Source organism: Piliocolobus tephrosceles, chromosome 14 (assembly GCF_002776525.5).
Source record: "Piliocolobus tephrosceles isolate RC106 chromosome 14, ASM277652v3, whole genome shotgun sequence".
In the NCBI taxonomy this organism is placed as follows: Eukaryota; Metazoa; Chordata; class Mammalia; order Primates; family Cercopithecidae; genus Piliocolobus; species Piliocolobus tephrosceles.
The window spans coordinates 97,177,389-97,196,522 of record NC_045447.1 but is presented as its reverse complement, the minus strand read 5'-3'; the positions used below and the strand labels follow the sequence as shown (position 1 = coordinate 97,196,522).

Sequence of the window (19,134 nt, the reverse complement as noted above, 5' to 3'; positions counted from 1 at the left end):
CCCTCTCCCTCCCTCCCTCCCTCCCTCCTTCCTTCCTTCCTTCCTTTCTTTCTTTCTTTTCTTTCTTTTTTTTTTTTTTGAGATGGAGTCTCACTCTGTTGCCCAGGCTAGAGTGCAGTGACACAATCTAGGCTCACTGCAACCTCTGCCTCTGGGCTCAAGCAATTCTCCTGCCTCAGCCTCCTGAGTAGTTGGGACTACAGGCACGTGCCACCACACTCAGCTAATTTTTTGTATCTTTAATAGAGACAGGGTTTCACCCTGTTAGCCAGGACGGTCTTGATCTCCTGACCTCAGGTGATCTGCCTGCCTTGGCCTCCCAAAGTGCTGGGATTATAGGCATGAGCCACCGTGCCCAGTGGATTTTCTTACATAGATTGATTTCCAAATGGACAAACATTTTTGAGCGTTCGTGATCTACAGGTTTGTTGATGTTGTTATTGTTGCTGTTGTCTCATAGATTTTCTTGAAACTGGAATGGAAACCATGACTATTGGCAGCTAAGTAACTAGGTCTTGCTATAGCCTTATAATCTGGAACACTGATAAGGCTGCATTCATCAGATGGCATTCTTTTTTCTCCAGAAGAGGTCAGAGGGGCTGGGAATGACATAATTTGGCTGCATGATAATGCAGGGACTAAGTTACTCTGGAGCTTTTGTCTAGGTGGATGCGAGAATCAGGCCATCTTTTTAGGGTCATCATGGGAATTGCTCAAATTTTGGATCCGGTTACTATTGAGGTGAAAAACAATCTCCTGTCTGGGGAGGTGCATTCATTCTTTTTAAAAGCCCCCTGGGTTATTTAACATATTTCTCTGGGCTACAAATTACTCTGGCTTAGGGTACCAAGGGCTTTGAGAAAGTAAACAGAGAAGTGCGTAATTTATTCTGTAATCATACACTGAATCGATTTCAACAGAAGCCAAACATTTGAAGATAACTAAGTGCTATATTGTTTACTTTTAGATGCAATTTTTTTTGGTCTTAGCAGTGGCTAAATTAAAAATCAATCTTCTTAGTCACAAATTACTGCCTCACACCCACCTTCTTTTTCCCCAACCAAGCCAAAATGAGAATATATGAAAGATACGCACCATTTGTATGATGAGGTAGAGAAAAATGATCTCTCAGGGCTAAGTGTAGCTGCACCTAGCAAAATTACAAAGAAAGAAACATACATTTTCAATATCCTCATCCTTCAGGTTCATAGACTGTGGACTGTTAGAACAAGGAATCTCAGGAGTTCTGGAATCAGCCTCCCACCATCTCCACCAAGATTACAGATAAGGAAACCAAAACATAGGTTTAGGAATCTCTCTGCTTTTCACCCCCTTTGTGTAGCTCATCTTCTTTCTCTTGAAACTACTCTCAACCAAAATAAATTTGTTCTAAGAAAATTCTTGAAATATGGTCAGGTAGATTTCAATAATTCTGCAAATCTGTTAAAACTGGAATCTTTCACAGGGGCTTTGCAGTTTCCAGGGTTTAAGCTTGAGGCAAAGGGAATAAATCCCCAGGGAAAGGATTTTAAACACCATGGAAGACAGCTTTTAGTGGAGAGTTAGGGAGGCTGTTTTAGGTCTGGTTTGAAGAAGCAGAACTTGAGATAAAAATTTCTGTTTAAGTGATTTGTTAGGAAGTGTTTCTAGGAAAAGACTTGTAGGGCAGTAGAGGATTAGAGGAGGGAGGGGAAGGAGGTCAAGTAAGTGTGTAATGCTGGGCAAAGTCATGTAGAGGGTATTTTGGGCTCAATCCCATAGGGAAGTTCTGGAATCAGTGTAGGCCATGCCTTAGAGTTGTCCCATCCAAGGGGTGAGGGAGCAGAGGTGTTTATACTACCACATCTGATAGTCATTAGTTAAGAGCTACCCTGGTTTGTGAAGGGTGAGATGGGGTAGGAAGTTTCAATTCTCTACCCCATGGTGGACTCCAGTAAACTGAGGGCAGCTTTCCTAAAAAGCGTCAGGCTACTGGGGGGCTTGAAAGTATCTGCTGCTGATGCCTTCCTGGTACCTTCAAATCGTACTAAGGGGTGCATCCACTGGTTCATCTTGCTCCTCTAGTTCATTTTGTAGAATCAGTGATGGGGTCTTAGCTTCCTTATAGCCTTTGGAAATTTTATTCTATATGAGAGTTGAGGAAAAGAGGATTTCGGTTACAGTAAATTAGCCAGAAATTCAGATATTTGGTTACCAGGTTCTCCTTTCTGCCTGTCTTAGGGAAACTCAGTTTCCAGTAAGGAGAAAGACTTAAAAATATCAGAACAGCATATATTCCAAGTAGCAATCAAAAGGAAAATAGCAATGCAATAAATGTTCTAAGCCTTAAATCTAATTACCAAGCATGCCACATCATGGTGGTTATTTTTTCCCTAAAGTGTAATCCATCTTTACCTCCAATAATAGCAGGAGTTATTGGTGTAGTCCAGACTACACTTCACTGGCAAACTCATAACTCTAATTGGAAGAATGAGAAAAGAGAGGAGAGAGAGGAAGGAGATGAAGAGAGAGGCAAAGGGCTAACAGCTGGTATTGCAATTGTGTAGATAATTGATCTCCTCATGTTGAACAGCAGGGAGAGTGAGATGGGGAGTTGGGGAGGAAGAGAAGCACAAAGTTAGGCTGGGCGTGGTGGCTCACACAGTTAATCCCAACACTTTAGGAGGCCGAGGCAGGTGGATCACTTGAGGTCAGGAGTTTGAGACCAGCCTGGCCTACATGGTGAAACCCCATCTCTACTAAAATATATATATAAATTAGCCAGGCATGGTGGCCTGTGCCTGTAGTCCCAGATACTCTGGAGACTGAGGTGGGAGAATTGCTTAAACCTGGGAGGCAGAGGCTGCAGTGAGCCGAAGGCTGCTGTGAGCTGAGATTGTGCCACTACACTCCAGCCTGGGTGACAGAGCAAGACTCTGTCTCAAAAAAAAAAAAAAAAGGAAGGACACAGTTAGACTCATGGAAACTGCCATGGTATCAAATTGCCATGGTACCAAGTGAGAAGTTTCTTTCATGGAGCCTAAGGGTGGAAACAGCCAGTGCTGTAGAGCCTTCATGATACACCAAGCTCTGTTCTAAGGCCTTCTTCATGAATTAACCCATTTAAACTTCCTGATGATGCTGTAAGTGAGGAAACCAGGGAACTTTCTCAAAGTCCACAGCTTGTCAGTGTTAGGGCTCAGATTTGAATCTAGGCCTGCTGGCTCCTGGATCTGACCACAGTGTCAACCCTGGGTGCTCAGCTGGGTTTGATATCTGCCTATCATGTATGAACTCCTTCAGGTTAATTTACATGAAATCTACTTTCATCCTCTGAGTAGACATTAGCCGTCTTTTTTTAAAAAATAGATTTTTAATTATTTGTGTAATGTACTGTGTTAGGCTGTTCCTGCATTGCTATAAAGAAATACCTGAGACTGAGTAGTTTATAAGAAAACAGGTTTAGTTGGCTCATGGTTCGGAAGGCTGTACAGGAGCCATGGCGCCAGCATCTTCTTCTGGGGAGGCATCAGGGAGCTTGCAGTCATGGTGGATGACCAAAGGCAAGCAGACATCTCACACAGTGGGAGCAGGAGCAGGAGAGAGGGGGAAGGCGCCACACACTTTTAAATGACCAGATCTTGCAAGAACTCACTATCACAAGCACAGCACCAAGAGGAAGGTGCTAAACCATTAATGAGAAATCTGCCCCCATGCTCCAATCACTTCCCATCAGGCCCCACCTCCAACATTGGGGATTACGGTTCAACATGAGATTTGGTTGAGGACACACATCCCAACTGTATCATGCACCAGTACATGTAAAAAAGTTAAAGTTAAAACATCATGGAAAATACTGAAGCCATGGTTTTCTTTGGCTAACACTCCTAAACGTGTGTTCCCCACTCCTTTTATCCTCCCATTAGTCTCGTTTTACTTCCTATCATTTTGGATCTTTACAAATGTATTTAGATGCTTATGTATATATTTTCTGAATATATGGTAATGTTTGTACTTTTTATTTAAAAAGAAAACATATTAAATATATGGTGAAGTTGTTCAAAGCCTCCCAAACTTCCTCAATTTCTGGCTTAGTATCTTAGTGATTATTTTGTGGCCTCCATAGGCCAGGAGAATACCTGATAGTTTCATCTAATAAGAGTTAGATCCAAACAAGTAGTTATGTCCTAAAATCTTAGTAGTTATGTAAAGCATTATACATATAAATTGCAGAAAAAATGGTATTTTCATTTCATTCTTAAACAAACACAAGTGCTTAATAATGGGTGCCTGTTGGGCACTCCTAGGATCATATTGGACAGACCACCATGCTCATTGCTTGTTGCACACCTATTTCTGTGTGATACTTGCTTATTATCACAGCAACTGCTAGAAACCAAGCTTTGCAAAAAATATATATATTTGATACCATATATACATATGACATCAAAAGGAATATAGCACAGCCAGGTGTGTTGGCTCATGTCCGTGATCCTAGCACTTTGGGAGACCAAGGTGGGAGGATTGCTTGAGCCCAGGCATTTGAGACCAGCCTGGGCAACATAGAAAGCCCTGCCAGAAAAAAAAAAAAAAATAAAGGAATATAGCACAATCTAATGTTGGAACTGTGTACTCCTTCGAGTTCATAATTCACATGGCGCTGACTGATGTCTACTATGGCTGTGTTTCTCTGGGGTGATTTAGTGCACAATTTGAGAACTGATTGCAGGTATAATGATACATTTTTCAGTTCACTTTTTGTATCCCACAATATGCCTAGGAGATCTGTCCATGCTACACATAAAGATCTCCCTCATATAAAACACTGCTGCAGAATCATCCAGAATATGAACAGACCACAGTCTATTTACCCATTTTCCTGATGATGACCATTAATGTTATTTCTAATATTTTGTAATTTTATATAATATTGCAGCGAAGATTCTTGTTGGGTACCTCTTTGTTTGCATGGGTGAGTTGGAGAATAAAGAAATTGCTGGTCCATGGGCCTGTCAGGTTTTTTGTTTGTTTGTTTGTTTGTTTTTGAGATGGAGTCTTGCTCTTGTGACCGAGGCTGGGGTGCAATGGCGCCATCTTGGCTCACTGCAACCTTCACCTCCTGAGTTCAAGGGATTCTCCTGTCTCAGCCTCCTGAATAGCTGGGATTACAGGCACCTGCCACCACACCAGGCTAATTTTTATATTTTTAGTAGAGATAGGGTTTCCCCATGTTGGCCAGGCTGGTCTCAAACTCCTGATCTCAGGTGATCCACCCACCTTGGCCTCCCAAAATGTTGGGATTACAGGTGAGAGCAAGCCACCGTGCCTGGTCTTTTTTAACTTTTAAGTTAGGGGTACATGTGCAGGTTTGTTATATAGGTAAACTTGTGTCTTAGGGGTTTGTTGTATAGATTATTTCATCACACAGGTATTAAGTCAAGTTTCCATTAGTTATTTTGCCTGATCCTCTCCCTCGTCCCACCCTTCGCCCTCTGATAGGCCCCAGTGTGTGTTGTTCCCCTCTATGTGTCCATGTAGTCTCATAATTTAGCTCCCACTTATAAGTGGGAACATGTGGTATTGCTATTTGGTTTTCTGTTTCTGTGTTAGTGATTTAATGAATACTAACAAATTGAACTTGGCCCTCTTTGAAGAAATGATTTCCTATAATTCCTTGAAACGTTATTGCTGGCTTATTTTTCCTAGGACTCTATACCTCATGACTCTCCCTTTGGGGAGGAATAGCTGTCCTGGAAAAGTGTGCAGAGATCACCTTGTAGAAATGGGTAACTGAGATACACTAGGTCTGAAAAGCAAATGTAGGGTGTGAATAGGCTAAGAGGAAAAGGGTGATAGAAACTGATCTGAAACTGCAATGTGTATTTCTTAGGACAACAAGGAGGCCAGTTTATTTAGAGTAAATAATTTATTTAGGACACAGATGGCAAATACCTTGCAGGCATGCTTTACATGCTCCCTGTCCCCTCCATGGCAGACACTGCCAATCTATAGTGGCGTGGTAGACATAGCCAGTCCATTATGGCACTCATTCTCTCAGAGCCTGACCCTGGTTTTGGAATCCTCCTCACAGCCCTGGTGTGGGTACACAAAATGAAACTGACTTGGCACCCTGGAGTCAGAGACAAGTTGGAGAAGCACGCTGAAGTTAGGCAAGAAAGGGCCGAGGAGTTCGAAGAATGCCAAACAAGGAGAATTTGGAAAACATATTTATATTTCAGACTTTATTAGCAAAATAACTGGTGATTCTGTTCTGCAAAACAATTGCAGTAAGTCTTGATCTCTTGCTGCTATTTGTTTTCTTACCTTAGTTCTAAATGATACTATTCATTTATTTCTAGAAAAGTAATTTAACCACCAGGGGCCTCTTTTATTATTCTTCTCCATGAAGCACATATATTGAAAGATGTGGTCTAACAATGGAACTGTACCTATTAAGTAATAAGAACTGCATCGGCCCTCAACAATCATTTTATTTAGTATTTTCACATTTCATGCACTGTGTATATTACATTTGTTAACTTTTAAATCCTCGCAACAGCCCTAAGAGGTGGGTGTCATTACTGTTCCCATTTTATAGTTGAGGAAACCGAGACACAGAGAGATTAAGCATCTTGTACAAGGTTTATAGCTAGTAAGTGCTATAATCAATGAGTCTTCCACTGTTCAGTTATAACTATATAACTTCTAATTAGAAGGCCATAACGAGAATCCCCAAATGAGTTGATATAATTTTAGCCAGAAGCAAAAAGATTTGTTTTTTCAGTTTGTCTGTGCAACGTGATCAGGGGTAAATATATCTTGTTTTTTTTGTTTGTTTGTTTGTTTTGTTAGACTTTCCATAACGTTGAAACACTTATAAGACTCCCATTATTGTTTTTGAAGACTGCAGAGATCTGACGCCCTCAGTGGTTTCTAATCACTGTTTATCAGCAGAGTGACCTTAGGCAAGCTGTTTAACATCCTGAGCCCCAGTCTTCTTATTTATAAGTGGAGTGGTAGGGAGGACTACATAAGATAGCACATGGAAACGTTTGAATGGCACTTGGCATTTAGTAAGCACTCAACAAATACTAGCTCTTATTATGGTTATGCATGTACATCAAAGAATATGGACAGCACAGGACCTGAGGCTTCCTGGATAACACAAAGGAGATAGAGTGAGGTGCAAGAGCTCAATGAACGGTAAGTTTGCTCTTCCGATTTCCTCTCCAGCATCAAGCAGGTGGGGCGCCTCCAGAAGGAGAGCTCCCTGACCTCAGGATGGCTACCCCAGGACACCCCCCGTATCATCTCTAAACTACAGGTGTATAAAGTGACTCTAAGTGACATTCCTTGAGCAGCTTCAGGGATCTCATGGTTAGTGATCTCGAAAGCTGCCCAGCTCTCAGCATGTCGAAGTGATCTTTGTATGTGCTGCAGAGAGGGCCAGCCACCGGGACCAGCATGGTGCCTACTTCAAATGCCTGACAGTAACACGGTTCTGAGTGCCCCACGTCTTTGGGCTTCTTTATTTTGTGATAGAACTGATTTTTCTACTTGATGACCTCAGGCCTCTGGAAACGAGATATTTAAGATCATTTGCTTCTCCCTACTGTAAAGGAAGAATTGCCTCTGCATGCGATAGGGCTAATGCCAGCTTGACCCAATATTCCTCTTAAGGGAATTTGTCCCGGAAGCAGGACTGGATCCTGATGCTGCCTTGGACTGTGATTCTTTCAGGTCGTGGATGTCAAATACTAAATGTCTTTAGCCATCTGTGACTTTCACAGAACCATGGAGCTCAAAGAATCACCTAGGAGTCAATTGGGGGTACCAGAACATCCCATTTGAGTGCATATTCTCTCTCTTGTCCTTCTCTCCTAGCAACTGTCTGACTCACATATTACTTGGAAAATGTTAAGTCTGTAATTTATATCCTTGTCTGTGCTATGATTATTGCCAAGTTGTTTATGTCAGTCTTTAGAGTGTGGAATGCTGACGAGTGTCTGTGGAAACTGAGGCTGTACTTTGGAATTCCTTTTAGTAATTAGGTATGCATTGTATGGTCCAGCAATTTGACCCCTGATCTCTGCTTTTTTTTTTTTTCCCCCTCTCTAGCACTGGCTTGAACCTAACAAGTCCATCTTCAAGCAAATGAAATGTAAGTGTCAATCTGTGACTTCACTTTTGCTACAATGTGTCCAAAGATGATATTCTTCCCTGACAAACTTCCTCCTGCCAGGGGAAAAACAGAGTTGAAGAGGTGTTGCGGGGAGTGGGGGCGTCTGTCTCCCCAGGAGAGCTCTGTATCTTCTCCCCTCTTTTTCTATGACCCTCCCCTGCACCAGCATCCTACAGTCTCCCGGGCATTTCCCCCCCCACCCCCCCACCATCTTGCCCTCATATTTGATATTTGAACAGGGGCTTTGGAATTGGATGGTTAAATACCTCTTAAATACAATCACCAGGTACCTGGTTCCTTTTCATTATGAGGGTTGCTAGTCAGTTGTTAAGTGTGGGAGGGGGTGCAGTATTATGGAAGATGGGAGAAGCAGATGTGTTTGGAAACTAAAATTTTACCAATGACTTTGCTGAAGACTGTATCATTCTTTTCCATTCCTTGAACTCCCTAAAATGAAAAACATTTCTTTTTTTCTGGGCAATTGTTTTAAATCTCCGATGTTCTGAACATTTTTTTTCTTTTTTTCTTTTTTTTACCAGTGAGCTCTAAGCACCCCCTGGTTGTCCACCTGGGACCCTATGAGGAGGGTATTCATTGGTAATCCTGGGTGACATGATGTTTTGTTCTGGCCACTCATGCCAGACTGTAGCCAACCTGCTTTTATTTATGGTTTGGAGGGGAACTTCTGAAATGCACCTCAGAAGCTTACTGCCTGCCCCTAAATCCACTTATCCCTCCACATCCACTTTCCCAGGGCTCTGAAATGCAGGTGATAAATCAGTTTCTCATCAGAGGTTAGGTGAATGCATATTATGTCACTTGTCATCATTCAAGGGATTCCTTCCTTTTTTGAATATGAAGAAATTATTCTGGGCAGGGTTTTCAGGTGAAAGAAGGAAGAAACTGAACGTGGACTACAAACTAGCAGCCAGCGTATCTCTTCTTTAACTTTCTTCTTTTTCCCTGCTCCCCGTCCCTCTCTCCTTCTCTTCGTCCCTTCCCATTCCTCCTTCCCTCGGTCCTTTTCTTTTCCTTCCCCTCCCTCTTCCATCCTTCAAGGGCAAACTCTGGCTAGTGAGGAAGGATGGTTCAGATTACACAAGTGCAGCAGTGGGTGTGGAAAGTCCAGGGAGGCCAGGCTGCTCTGGCAAGGCTGGAACAGAGTTGGGGTGGGGCTGGAGCAGAATTGGGGCAAGACCGAAACAGAGTTAGGATGTACATCCAAATAGAAGTAGTAGGACAGGCCGGGCACGGTGGCTCACGCCTGTAATCCCAGCACTTTAGGAGGCTGAGGTGGGCGATCACGAGGTCAAGAGATTGAGACCATCCTGGTCAACATGGTGAAACCCCATCTTTACTAAAAATACAAAAATTAGCTGGGTGTGGTGGCACGTGCCTGTAGTCCCAGCTACTTGGGAGGCTGAGGCAGGAGAATCGCTTGAACCCAGGATGTGGCAGTTGCAGTGGGCAGAGATCATGCCACTGCATCATTCCAGCCTGGGTGACAGAGCGAGACTCCATCTCAAAAAAAAAAAAAAAAAAAAAAAAAAAGTAGTACCTAGGAGACTGCATATAGTATGATATGCAGGACAATGAGAATGAGCTAAAATGCCTGAGAAAAAAATTGCTGATTCCTGGCTTTTGTTCTTTAACTGCAGAATGTTGACATTTTTGTTTATATATTTGAAAATATTTAGACTATTTTCCAGTATACTAAATGGTTCTTTGACTTTGGTTCTTATTAAATAAATGCCATGCAATATTTTCCTTTTGTCCTTAAGCCATATCCAGTTTTGAAACAGAAATTTATCTTTGAAGGCATTTCAATACTTAATAGAAGCAAAAATTAAACTTTGTGAGAAGTTTAAAACTTGTGAGAAATTTAGTGTTTAAGAGCATTGTCTCTATAAAACAGCAAATCTGAACAACCAACTAAAATGCATAATTTGTTTTTAAAGACAGGGTCTCATTCTGTCACCCAGGCTTTAGTGCAGTGGTGCAATCTTGGCTCACTGCAATCTCGCCTCCCAGGTTCAAGCAATTCTTGGGCCTCAGCCTCCCGAATAGCTGGAACTATGGGTGCGCACTGCTGTGCGTGGCTAATTTTTGTGTTTTTAGTAGAGACTGGATTTCACCGTGTTCACCAGGCTGGTCTCGAACTTCTGGTCTTAGGTGATCTGCCCCCCTCTGCCTCCCAAAATGTTGGGATTACAGGCATGAGCCACTGCACCCCCCCTAAAACACATAATGTTTTATTAGAATGGTGTAAAGATTGGCATTTGACTACTGGTCAGTTTTAATCTAATGACAAATGAAATCTGAATCTGGAAAATAGAATTGTGTAAAATTCAGTGTCTGAACCAGAGAGGGTAAACTCACTGATTCTAGGACTGCAAGGGTCTTACCCACCACCCAATCCCTGTTGTATTGCTAAAGACATTACCGAACAAAAAATTATGTAATTTTCTCAAGATCACAAACCTAGTTTGATTGTTGTTGTTGATGATGTCTTTCGGTTTGAAGAATTTCTGTGTTCTTGTACATATGCCCTAGAAATATTAACTTTACTGTAAATTAGAAAATTTTTAAACTAGGGCTTTTATATTATTAATCCAGAGAAACCAAGTCCAACCCTGAGGACTCGTCCATGAATTTATCCAAAGAGTCTGGTCACAGAGCCCCAGTGGCTTCATCCTTTTATGCTCGTATCACCTTTCAGTAGGCAAGGGCTGCAGAATTCCTTGGAGGAACTGTTTCTCACTCAGAGGATGATGGACCTTCAGGTCCTTCTCTCTGACCCTATTAAGATCCTTCTGACTATGGATGTTCACAGGAATGATGTTTCTCAGGGTTGGCTGAAGGTCAGCTATCCTGATTAACAAACCCTTTACAAAGGCGTTATTATTTTTTACCAGTTAAAAAAAATCATGTTTGTGTTTTTTCAAAGTTTAGAAAGATTTAAAATGAAGACAAAAACTATTTCCTTGCTCCTCCCCCTATATCAAGCTCACCCCAAAGAAATAACAATTGCAAACAATATTTTGTAGATCCTTCCAAGAATTTCTATGAATGTATACAATCCCCCAACATATATGTCCTTTGATAAACAGCAATGAGATCAATCTCTGTATATTGTTCTTCATCTTGTTATTTTTTCTTGATTAATTTTAGAAATTTAAAAATATCAGTAATTAATGATTGGCCTCATTTAAAAAATGGTTTTCTGAGTTAATTGTATGCATGTATATTATTTATTTGTTTAGAGACAGAGTCTCACTCTGTAGCCCAGGCTGGAGTGCAGTTGCATGATCTTGGCTCACTGCAACCTCTGCCTCCCTGGTTAACGCTGTTCTCCTGCCTCAGTCTCTCTGAGTAGCTGGGATTACAGGCACGTGCCACCATACCCAGCTAATTTTTGTACTTTTAGTAGAGACAGGGTTTCGCCATATTGGCCACGCTGGCCTTGAACTCCTGATCTCAGGTGATCCACCCACTTTGGCCTCCCAAAGAACTGAGATTACAAGTGTGAGCCACTGCGCCTGGCCTATAATGTATTTATTAATGGAGATCAAGGTGGTTTTGGTGGTTTCTGGTATTTTGCTATTGTAAATTATACTGCAATAAACATGCTGTATACAGCATTGCATCTTGTGAAAGTACATCTGTGCTAAAAATTCCTAGAAATGGGCCAGGTGTGGTGGCTCATGCCTGTAATCCCAGCACTTTGGGAGGCCGAGGCAGGTGGATCACGAGGTCAGGAGATCGAGACCATCCTGGCCAACATGGTGAAACCCTGGCTCTACTAATAATACAAAACTTATCTGGGCATGGTGGCACGTACCTATAACCCCAGCTATTTGGGAGGCAGAGGCAGGAGAATCGCTTGAACCAGGGAGTCGGAGGTTGCAGTGAGCTGAGACTGCGCCACTGCACTCCAGCCTGGGCAACAAGTACAAACTCTGTCTCAAAAAGAAAAAAAAAAAAAAAAAAGAAATCCTAGAAATAGAATAAGTAGATCTAAAGATACATACATTTCAAATTTCCTTGGTGATAAATGTCTAGTCAAGGAGCTTATAGCCATTTAAATCTAATGACACAAAATGTTACAAAAAATTGAATGACACAAATGACACAATCTGTCTCCCACAAATATTGCCTGAGAATGCTTGTTTCCCCAAAACTTGTTGAAAATAGGGATAAATTTATTTTTCAAGTTTATGAAGGAAGAGAAATGTCTGTTTAATTGAAAAGCTAATTAATTACACAGTTACTTAATTTGGTATACATTTTTACATTAAGATGTTTCTTAAATTGAAGTCTTATTTCTCCTCTGAACTTAGAAGAGATGCTAATATTTTAATCTTTAAATTAACGTAGCCTGCAGCCCCAGCTACTCGGGAGGCTGAGGCAGGAGAATAGCGTGAACATGGAAGGCGGTGCTTGCAGTGAGCTGAGATTGTGCCACTGCACTCCAGCCTGGGTGACATAGCGAGACTCTGTCTCAAAAATAATAATAATAATAAATAAAGTAAAAAATTAATTAACATATGGTAAAATTGACTTTATTTCTTTATTTTTGTGTGCAGTTCTGTGAGCCTTTACTCATATAGATTTTCACGACCACCAACATAGACAGGATACCCGACAGCGTCCTTGTTTTCATCACCCAAAAACCTGCCTGTGCTATGCCTTTGTGATGACATCACTGCCTTCCAACCACTCACAACTACTGGTCTGTTTCATGCCAGTATAGTTTTCTTTTTTGAATATATAATGTAAATGGAATCATACAGGATGTAATTTTTGAGATCAACTTTTACTCAGGATAATAGCTCTGAGATTCATCCAAGTTGCTGTGTTTATCAATATATAATAGAAGAACACAACAAAAGTAGAAGCTAGTCTTTGAAAATATCAAGGAAACTGATGAATTTTTAGCAAAATGGAGGAGATAAAAAAAAGAGGGAGAAGACACAAATTACCAATATCAGGAACAAAAGAAGGGACATTACTACAGATCCCACAGAACAACTCTAGGCACAGAAATTTGATTGCTTAGATGAAATAGAGCTCTTCCTCAAAAGCCATGATTTAGCAAAACTCACCCAAAATAAAATATATAACTTGAGCAGTCTTATAACTATTAAAGAAATTAGACTTAAGATTTTCCAGAAAAGAAATCTCCAGCACATTTGCTGTTCCTACTGTTGCAGCCAGCACTTCCTTTTCTATTCCTCAAGACAAAATTAGGAGCATCTTCTGGAGTATTCTTTTTAGGAGCTGATGCCCACTTTCAGGTGTCTCCTGGCTTCTGTCCAGAGGATACTGGAGGGAAAATCCTGGTGAATTTACCACTAGTTTAGCAGGGTCCTTTGCCTTCTCATCTTCCTTTCCAATCTGCTTGCTACTATTTACTTTTCAGAGCCCTTGAATACTTGCTGCATGTATTCTGCTGGGTTTTATAGCTGCATTCAGTGAAAGAGATGGAGTGGGGTGCAATTAACCCATTCTACCTGGAATTAGAACCTTAAAATCAAACTTTTAATTACTGCTTTCCTATTAGGTAAAAATGCAGGTGGGCTTCATGATTGGGCAGTGCTGAGGGAATACCCTTCTCATTTTTCTATGCCATTGCCATGTCCATAGGTACAAATGTGGACTGAGATGTTGATCCATTTTTTGTTTCTTTAAGAGTATTCAGATAACAGTTTGCCTTCAAACAAAGTGTTAACTGAATTGCATATTTTTGAATGTTTGGTTTTGCAGAGTCCTTGCTTTTCATGAAGGGATGTTGCTATGCAACATGACAGTGACTTCTCACTAAGAATTTTTTTTTTTTTTTTTTTTTTTGAGACAGAGTTTCACTCTGTCACCCAGGCTGGAGTGCAGTGGCATGATCTTGGCTCACTGCAACCTCCGCCTCCTGAGTTCAAGCGATTCTTGTGCCTCAGCCTCCTGAGTAGCTGGGATTACAGGCATATGCCACTACACCCTGCTATAACTTAGAGTTTTTAGCCTTGACTACATAACTGTGGAATGTGGCCCAATGTGTATACATGAAGTGGCACACATCAAGAGGACAGATAATGTACGTTCTACAGGATTTTTGTAGCTGTTCAATTATATTAGCATGAAAAAAATTTTACAGTTACACACTATGACTCATGTGCGGAAATGCAATATTGCTTTCCTATGACTGAATTCAACTTGCTTGTGATTTTCTTCTTTCTTTGAGGGCAAAGCATTTAATCTTGTCACTTTAGGGTAACTCAGGATTTGCCAGTTTACTTTTTGTTTTCGTTTTTTGAGACAGAGATTCACTCTTGTCGCCCATGGTGGAGTACAATGGCACAATCTCAGCTCACTGCAACCTCCTCCTGGGTTCAAGCAATTCTCCTGCCTCAGCCTCCTGAGTAGCTGGGATTACAGGCACCTGCCACGATGCCTGCATAATTTTTTTGTATTTTTAGTAGAGATGGAGTTTCATCATGTTGGCCAGACTAGTCTTGAACTCCTGAACTCAGGTGATCCGCCTGCCTCAGCCTCCCAAAGTGCTGGGATTACAGGCGAGAGCCACAGAGCCTGGCCTAGGATCTGCTAGTGTAGAATTTGATAACTTTCAGAAAACTGCTCAGTCAATACATAATTTAAATGTAATTGCTTGAAAACCCATACTCCATACTGGCTTTTGTTTTCTTCCATATGAAGAGCTTTTTCCTTTCTCTCCACCCCAGAATGGCATCATGAGGCGAGAGAAACTTATGTACTGTCTGGGTAGTGAGGGTGACCTGTCTCTCATGTACATTCCCCAAGTCTTCCTCGGTGTGTCTCAGGTTGTTGGCATCTTTCCCCACTGCATCCTCTCTGGATGAAACCGGTCCCACCTGACTTTTGAGTGGGGTTGGTGTGTGCTGCTGAGGTCAGTGGTTCCTGCCATGGCCTCAGGATGCAAGTCTCTAGACGCTGTCCTCTTGTGGCCTGCACTCCAAGTCTCTTTCTCATTGGCACTCCGCACATCTGTATTCACCTCTTGGACAGGCAGGAACTACTCAGCCTCAGAGAAACTCGTGTACGCTGTCTTAGGCTTCCTCTCTGCCTAAACACACCATGCCACCATTTCTTCAGTACAAAAATTTCAGTAAAATTTTCAGAGTTCCGCACAGAAGAGTTTCCCACAACTACCCTGGGGTCCCTTTTATCTTGCCCCTTACACCTCACTCTGTTCAGCCAAGCCGGTAGTATTGAGGGATGCTGGATCCTTCTCAGAGATCCAAATGGTGTCCTAAACTTGGTTTTGTCCTCTGTAACTCTCTCCAGGCTCTCCACTTTCCTTCCCTAGCCATGCCCTACCCACAACAAATGCCTTTTCTCTTTGGATATGAGATTAATATCCTAAAACAATAGCTGTCTTATGCACAAGTGCTAACTGTTTTTCCAATGTGATGGGGGAAAAGTGCTATTATTTACAATAACAGTAACAAGTAAAAATAAAGGTCTTATAAATAAATGTTAACAGATTCATGCCAGATTGGCATGACTAAAACTGTGAAATCCTATTGTAGCATTGTTGTAGAGTAGATAAAAAGCTCAAAAAATGAAGACATCTCATATTTTGGTTAATATTCTTAATAAAGTCAGTTCTTCATAAATTAATATGTACATTCAATGGTTCTCAAATTAAAAATTCAGTGAGATTCTTTACGGCATTTAACAATGTTCTTAAGACTCATTTGCAAAGGCAACATGTTCAGTGCTATCCTATAAATACATAAAAAGACCACTGGTGGGTCCTTATTCTGTTGGATAGTAAATCAAGGCATGTGAGCTATAGCAATTTAAGGAGACATAGTAAGAGACACATATAGTAATTAAGATATAGAGCCAGAAATGGGAAAATAATCAGTGGAACAGAAAAAAAGCAGTTCCCAGTCCCCACACCAATCCATTATTTATGGAATATGGGTTATGGTAAAGATTGTATTTTATACAAGGGACAGATAAATTTTTATTCAAGGCATTCTTTTAAGGCATGATTTTTGAATTGTCTTTTCACCTGTTTGGGGTTGGGAAAAAGGACATTGCTCACACAATTCACAGGATTAATTCTAGATGTGCTCAAAAGCCAAATATGTTTACCAATCTATAAAAGTTTTAGGTAAAAATTTAAGAATATGTTTTATAATCATGGTGTAGCCCAGGGCTTCCTGAGGAAAATATGAAACCCAGAAACAGTGAAGCAAAATCCTGACAAATTTGTGCAAAAGCTAAACTTTTGAACTAGAATACTTTATTTGCAGAGTAGAATTTTTTTTTTTTTCTCGCTCTGTCGCCCAGGCTGGAGTGCAGTGGTATGATCTCGGCTCACTGCAACCTCCGCCTCCCGGGTCAAGCAATTCTCCTGCCTCAGCTTCCTGAGTAGCTGGGACTACAGATGCATGTCACCACGCCCAGCTATTTTTTGTATTTTTAGTAGAGATGAATTTTCACCATGTTGACCAGGATGGTCTCGATCTCTTGACCTCATGACGCCCCCGCCTCAGTCTGCCAAAGTGCTGGGATTACAGGCGTAAGCCACCGCACCCAACCAGAGTAGATTCTTAGTAAATGTTTGTTGAATGAATGACTGTAAAGCAAATTAAACCACAGGGAATATAACAGGAAGAACATTTGCCAAACATATAATGAGTAGAAATATGCAGAATGTATTATGTATGATGCTACAAACCAACAGATGAACCACTCAATATAAAAATATGCAAAAGACTCAGACAAGGAATAAAAATAAATGACCAAGAAGCTCACAAACAGATGCTCAATATCATTAGCTACGAAGGAAATGCAAATTAGAATAAGATATTTTTATTTCCTATACTGAGAAAATTGTAATTATTGATAATATCCAGTTGATGAGGATGAGGGTACCACTTCTGGTGAGAGTGTATAAACTGATAAAGCCGCTTTGGAGGGTAATCTGGTTGTATCTTTCAAGATTAAAAATGCCTATGTCTCTTGGTCCAGCAAATCAATTTCTACAAATCTATCTATAGCAAAATGTATTCACTCACAGGTGCATATTATGTAAGGATGTTTATTACAGCATTACTTATAACATGGAGAAAGCAATAAAAATGCCAGTAAGTTTTGCAAGGATAAATTATGTGTGTATACATAGTCATTTAAAAAAACAGGCAGACATGTATTATTGACATGGAAAGGCTTATTAGATATATTGTTGAGTTTAAAAATCAGATTAAAATGCCACATGAAGAATGATACTTTTATATAAAAGTAGAATTATTTTGTGTGACTATATAGTGCATGGAAGAAGGACTGGAAAGATGTATACTTAACTGTGGTTACCTCTGGGGAACAGAGTGGAATATAGGGACATGAGGCTTTCGCATTTTATTATATATAGTTATGTTACACTCATATCTTTTACCATGAGAATATATTCTGATATGATTTGGTAATGAAAATAAAATAAACAAAAGGAGAGAAATCTGTATGCAAAACAAGAAAGGAAGGGAGGAAGGAGGGAAGGAAGTAAAGAAGGAAGGAAGGAGGGAGGGAAGAAAGGGAGGAAGTAAAGAAGGAAGGAGGGAGGGAAGGAAGGAAGGAGGGAAGGAAGGAAGGAAAAAGGAAGAAAGGAAGGAAGGAAGAAGGAAGTAGGGTGCATATGCATTAAGCATGTTCTATAGAAATAGAGACTGAGATGAAAGAAAGCTCACTTACTCTTCTAAACAAGCTCTCCACTTAATCCTGCCTGGTGCCTGTCTGAGACCTGATTAGCATAGCAAGGTAGTTAAGATCCTATTCTTGCCCTATTTACCAGAGACTGTGCTGCTGCCAAGCACCCTGAAGGGGCAGGGGTGCTTGGAAATGGCTTCTGCATGCAAATCAGGGTAGGGAGGACCCCCAGCCTCTGCATAACACATGCATACAATTCAGCCATAACAGCAGTACTGAGTCAAGTTGCTGCTGGCTGATGACAATGGTGCTCAGCAGTTGTGATGGCACTCCCTGGAAACCTGGGCTGGCATGGAATTCCTGACTCTGATGGTGATAGTCTTGATACTTCATGTTTATGTCTCATTCCTTAGCGTTCCAACATCCCCCTTGGGGCTAATCCAACAAAGAGCTCTCTTGCTAATGAATGATTTTTTGTCAGTAGGAAATTGAGATAGAGATAGATAGATAGAGAGAGAGAGAGAGAGAGAGGGAGAGAGAGAGATCCAAGAGCGTTGATTTTGCTGTGGTGTAAAGCCACAGGTCTCAATACTCATGAGGCCAGCTTGGATGCTTGACTCTCAACTCTATTTGTCCTTCCAGTTTTCCCCTTGCTCAGTGTGTTAGTTTCTTTGGGCATCCATAAGAAAGTATCACAGAATGGGTGGCTTAAAACAATAGAAATCTATTTGCTTACAGTTCTGGAGGCCAGAAGTCTGAAACTAAGGTGTCAGCAGGGCCACGCTCCCTCTGAAGGCGTGGGGAAGAATGCTTCTTGCTTCTTCTGGCTTCTGCTGGTTCCCTGCAGTCCTTGGCCTTCCTTGGCTTGTAGCTGCCTCACTCTACACTCTGCCTCCATCTTCACATGGGGTCTCCTTATGTTTCTCTGTGCCCTGTGTCAAAGTCTCACTCTCCTTTCTCTTATAAAGATATCAGTCAATGGATTTAGTGACCACCCTAACCTAGTATGACTTCATTGTAATTAATTAGTCAATTACATTTACAAAGACTCTATTTCCAAATAGGGTTCCATTCCGAGGTTCTAGGTGGATATGGGTTTTTTAGACCTCCTGTACTCCTCAGCATGTTTCTTTAGCCTCTTTCTTTAGCTTACTACCTCCAGCCCCCTTTGCGTACATTGTTCTTTTTTGCTGACCTTGGTCACATGCTTTTGACAGTAAAGCTTTGCACAATTCATTTCTTCCAATCCCTGTTGTGGCTGAAACCCTGCCTCCAGAATGAGG

At 41.1% G+C, this 19,134-nt stretch overlaps 1 protein-coding gene across 3 annotated transcripts in view; it reads left to right on the top strand.

Moving 5' to 3' along the window:
- The window catches only part of FRMD3 (FERM domain containing 3), a 299,285-nt gene that overhangs the window by 170,191 nt on the left and 109,960 nt on the right, over positions 1 to 19,134 (top strand). For all 3 annotated transcript variants that reach the window (XM_023213428.2, XM_023213427.1, XM_023213429.1), the window contains exon 3: positions 8,098 to 8,140. In XM_023213428.2, the coding sequence (XP_023069196.1) occupies positions 8,098 to 8,140 (43 nt within the window). The remainder of the gene's footprint in view (positions 1 to 8,097; positions 8,141 to 19,134) is intronic.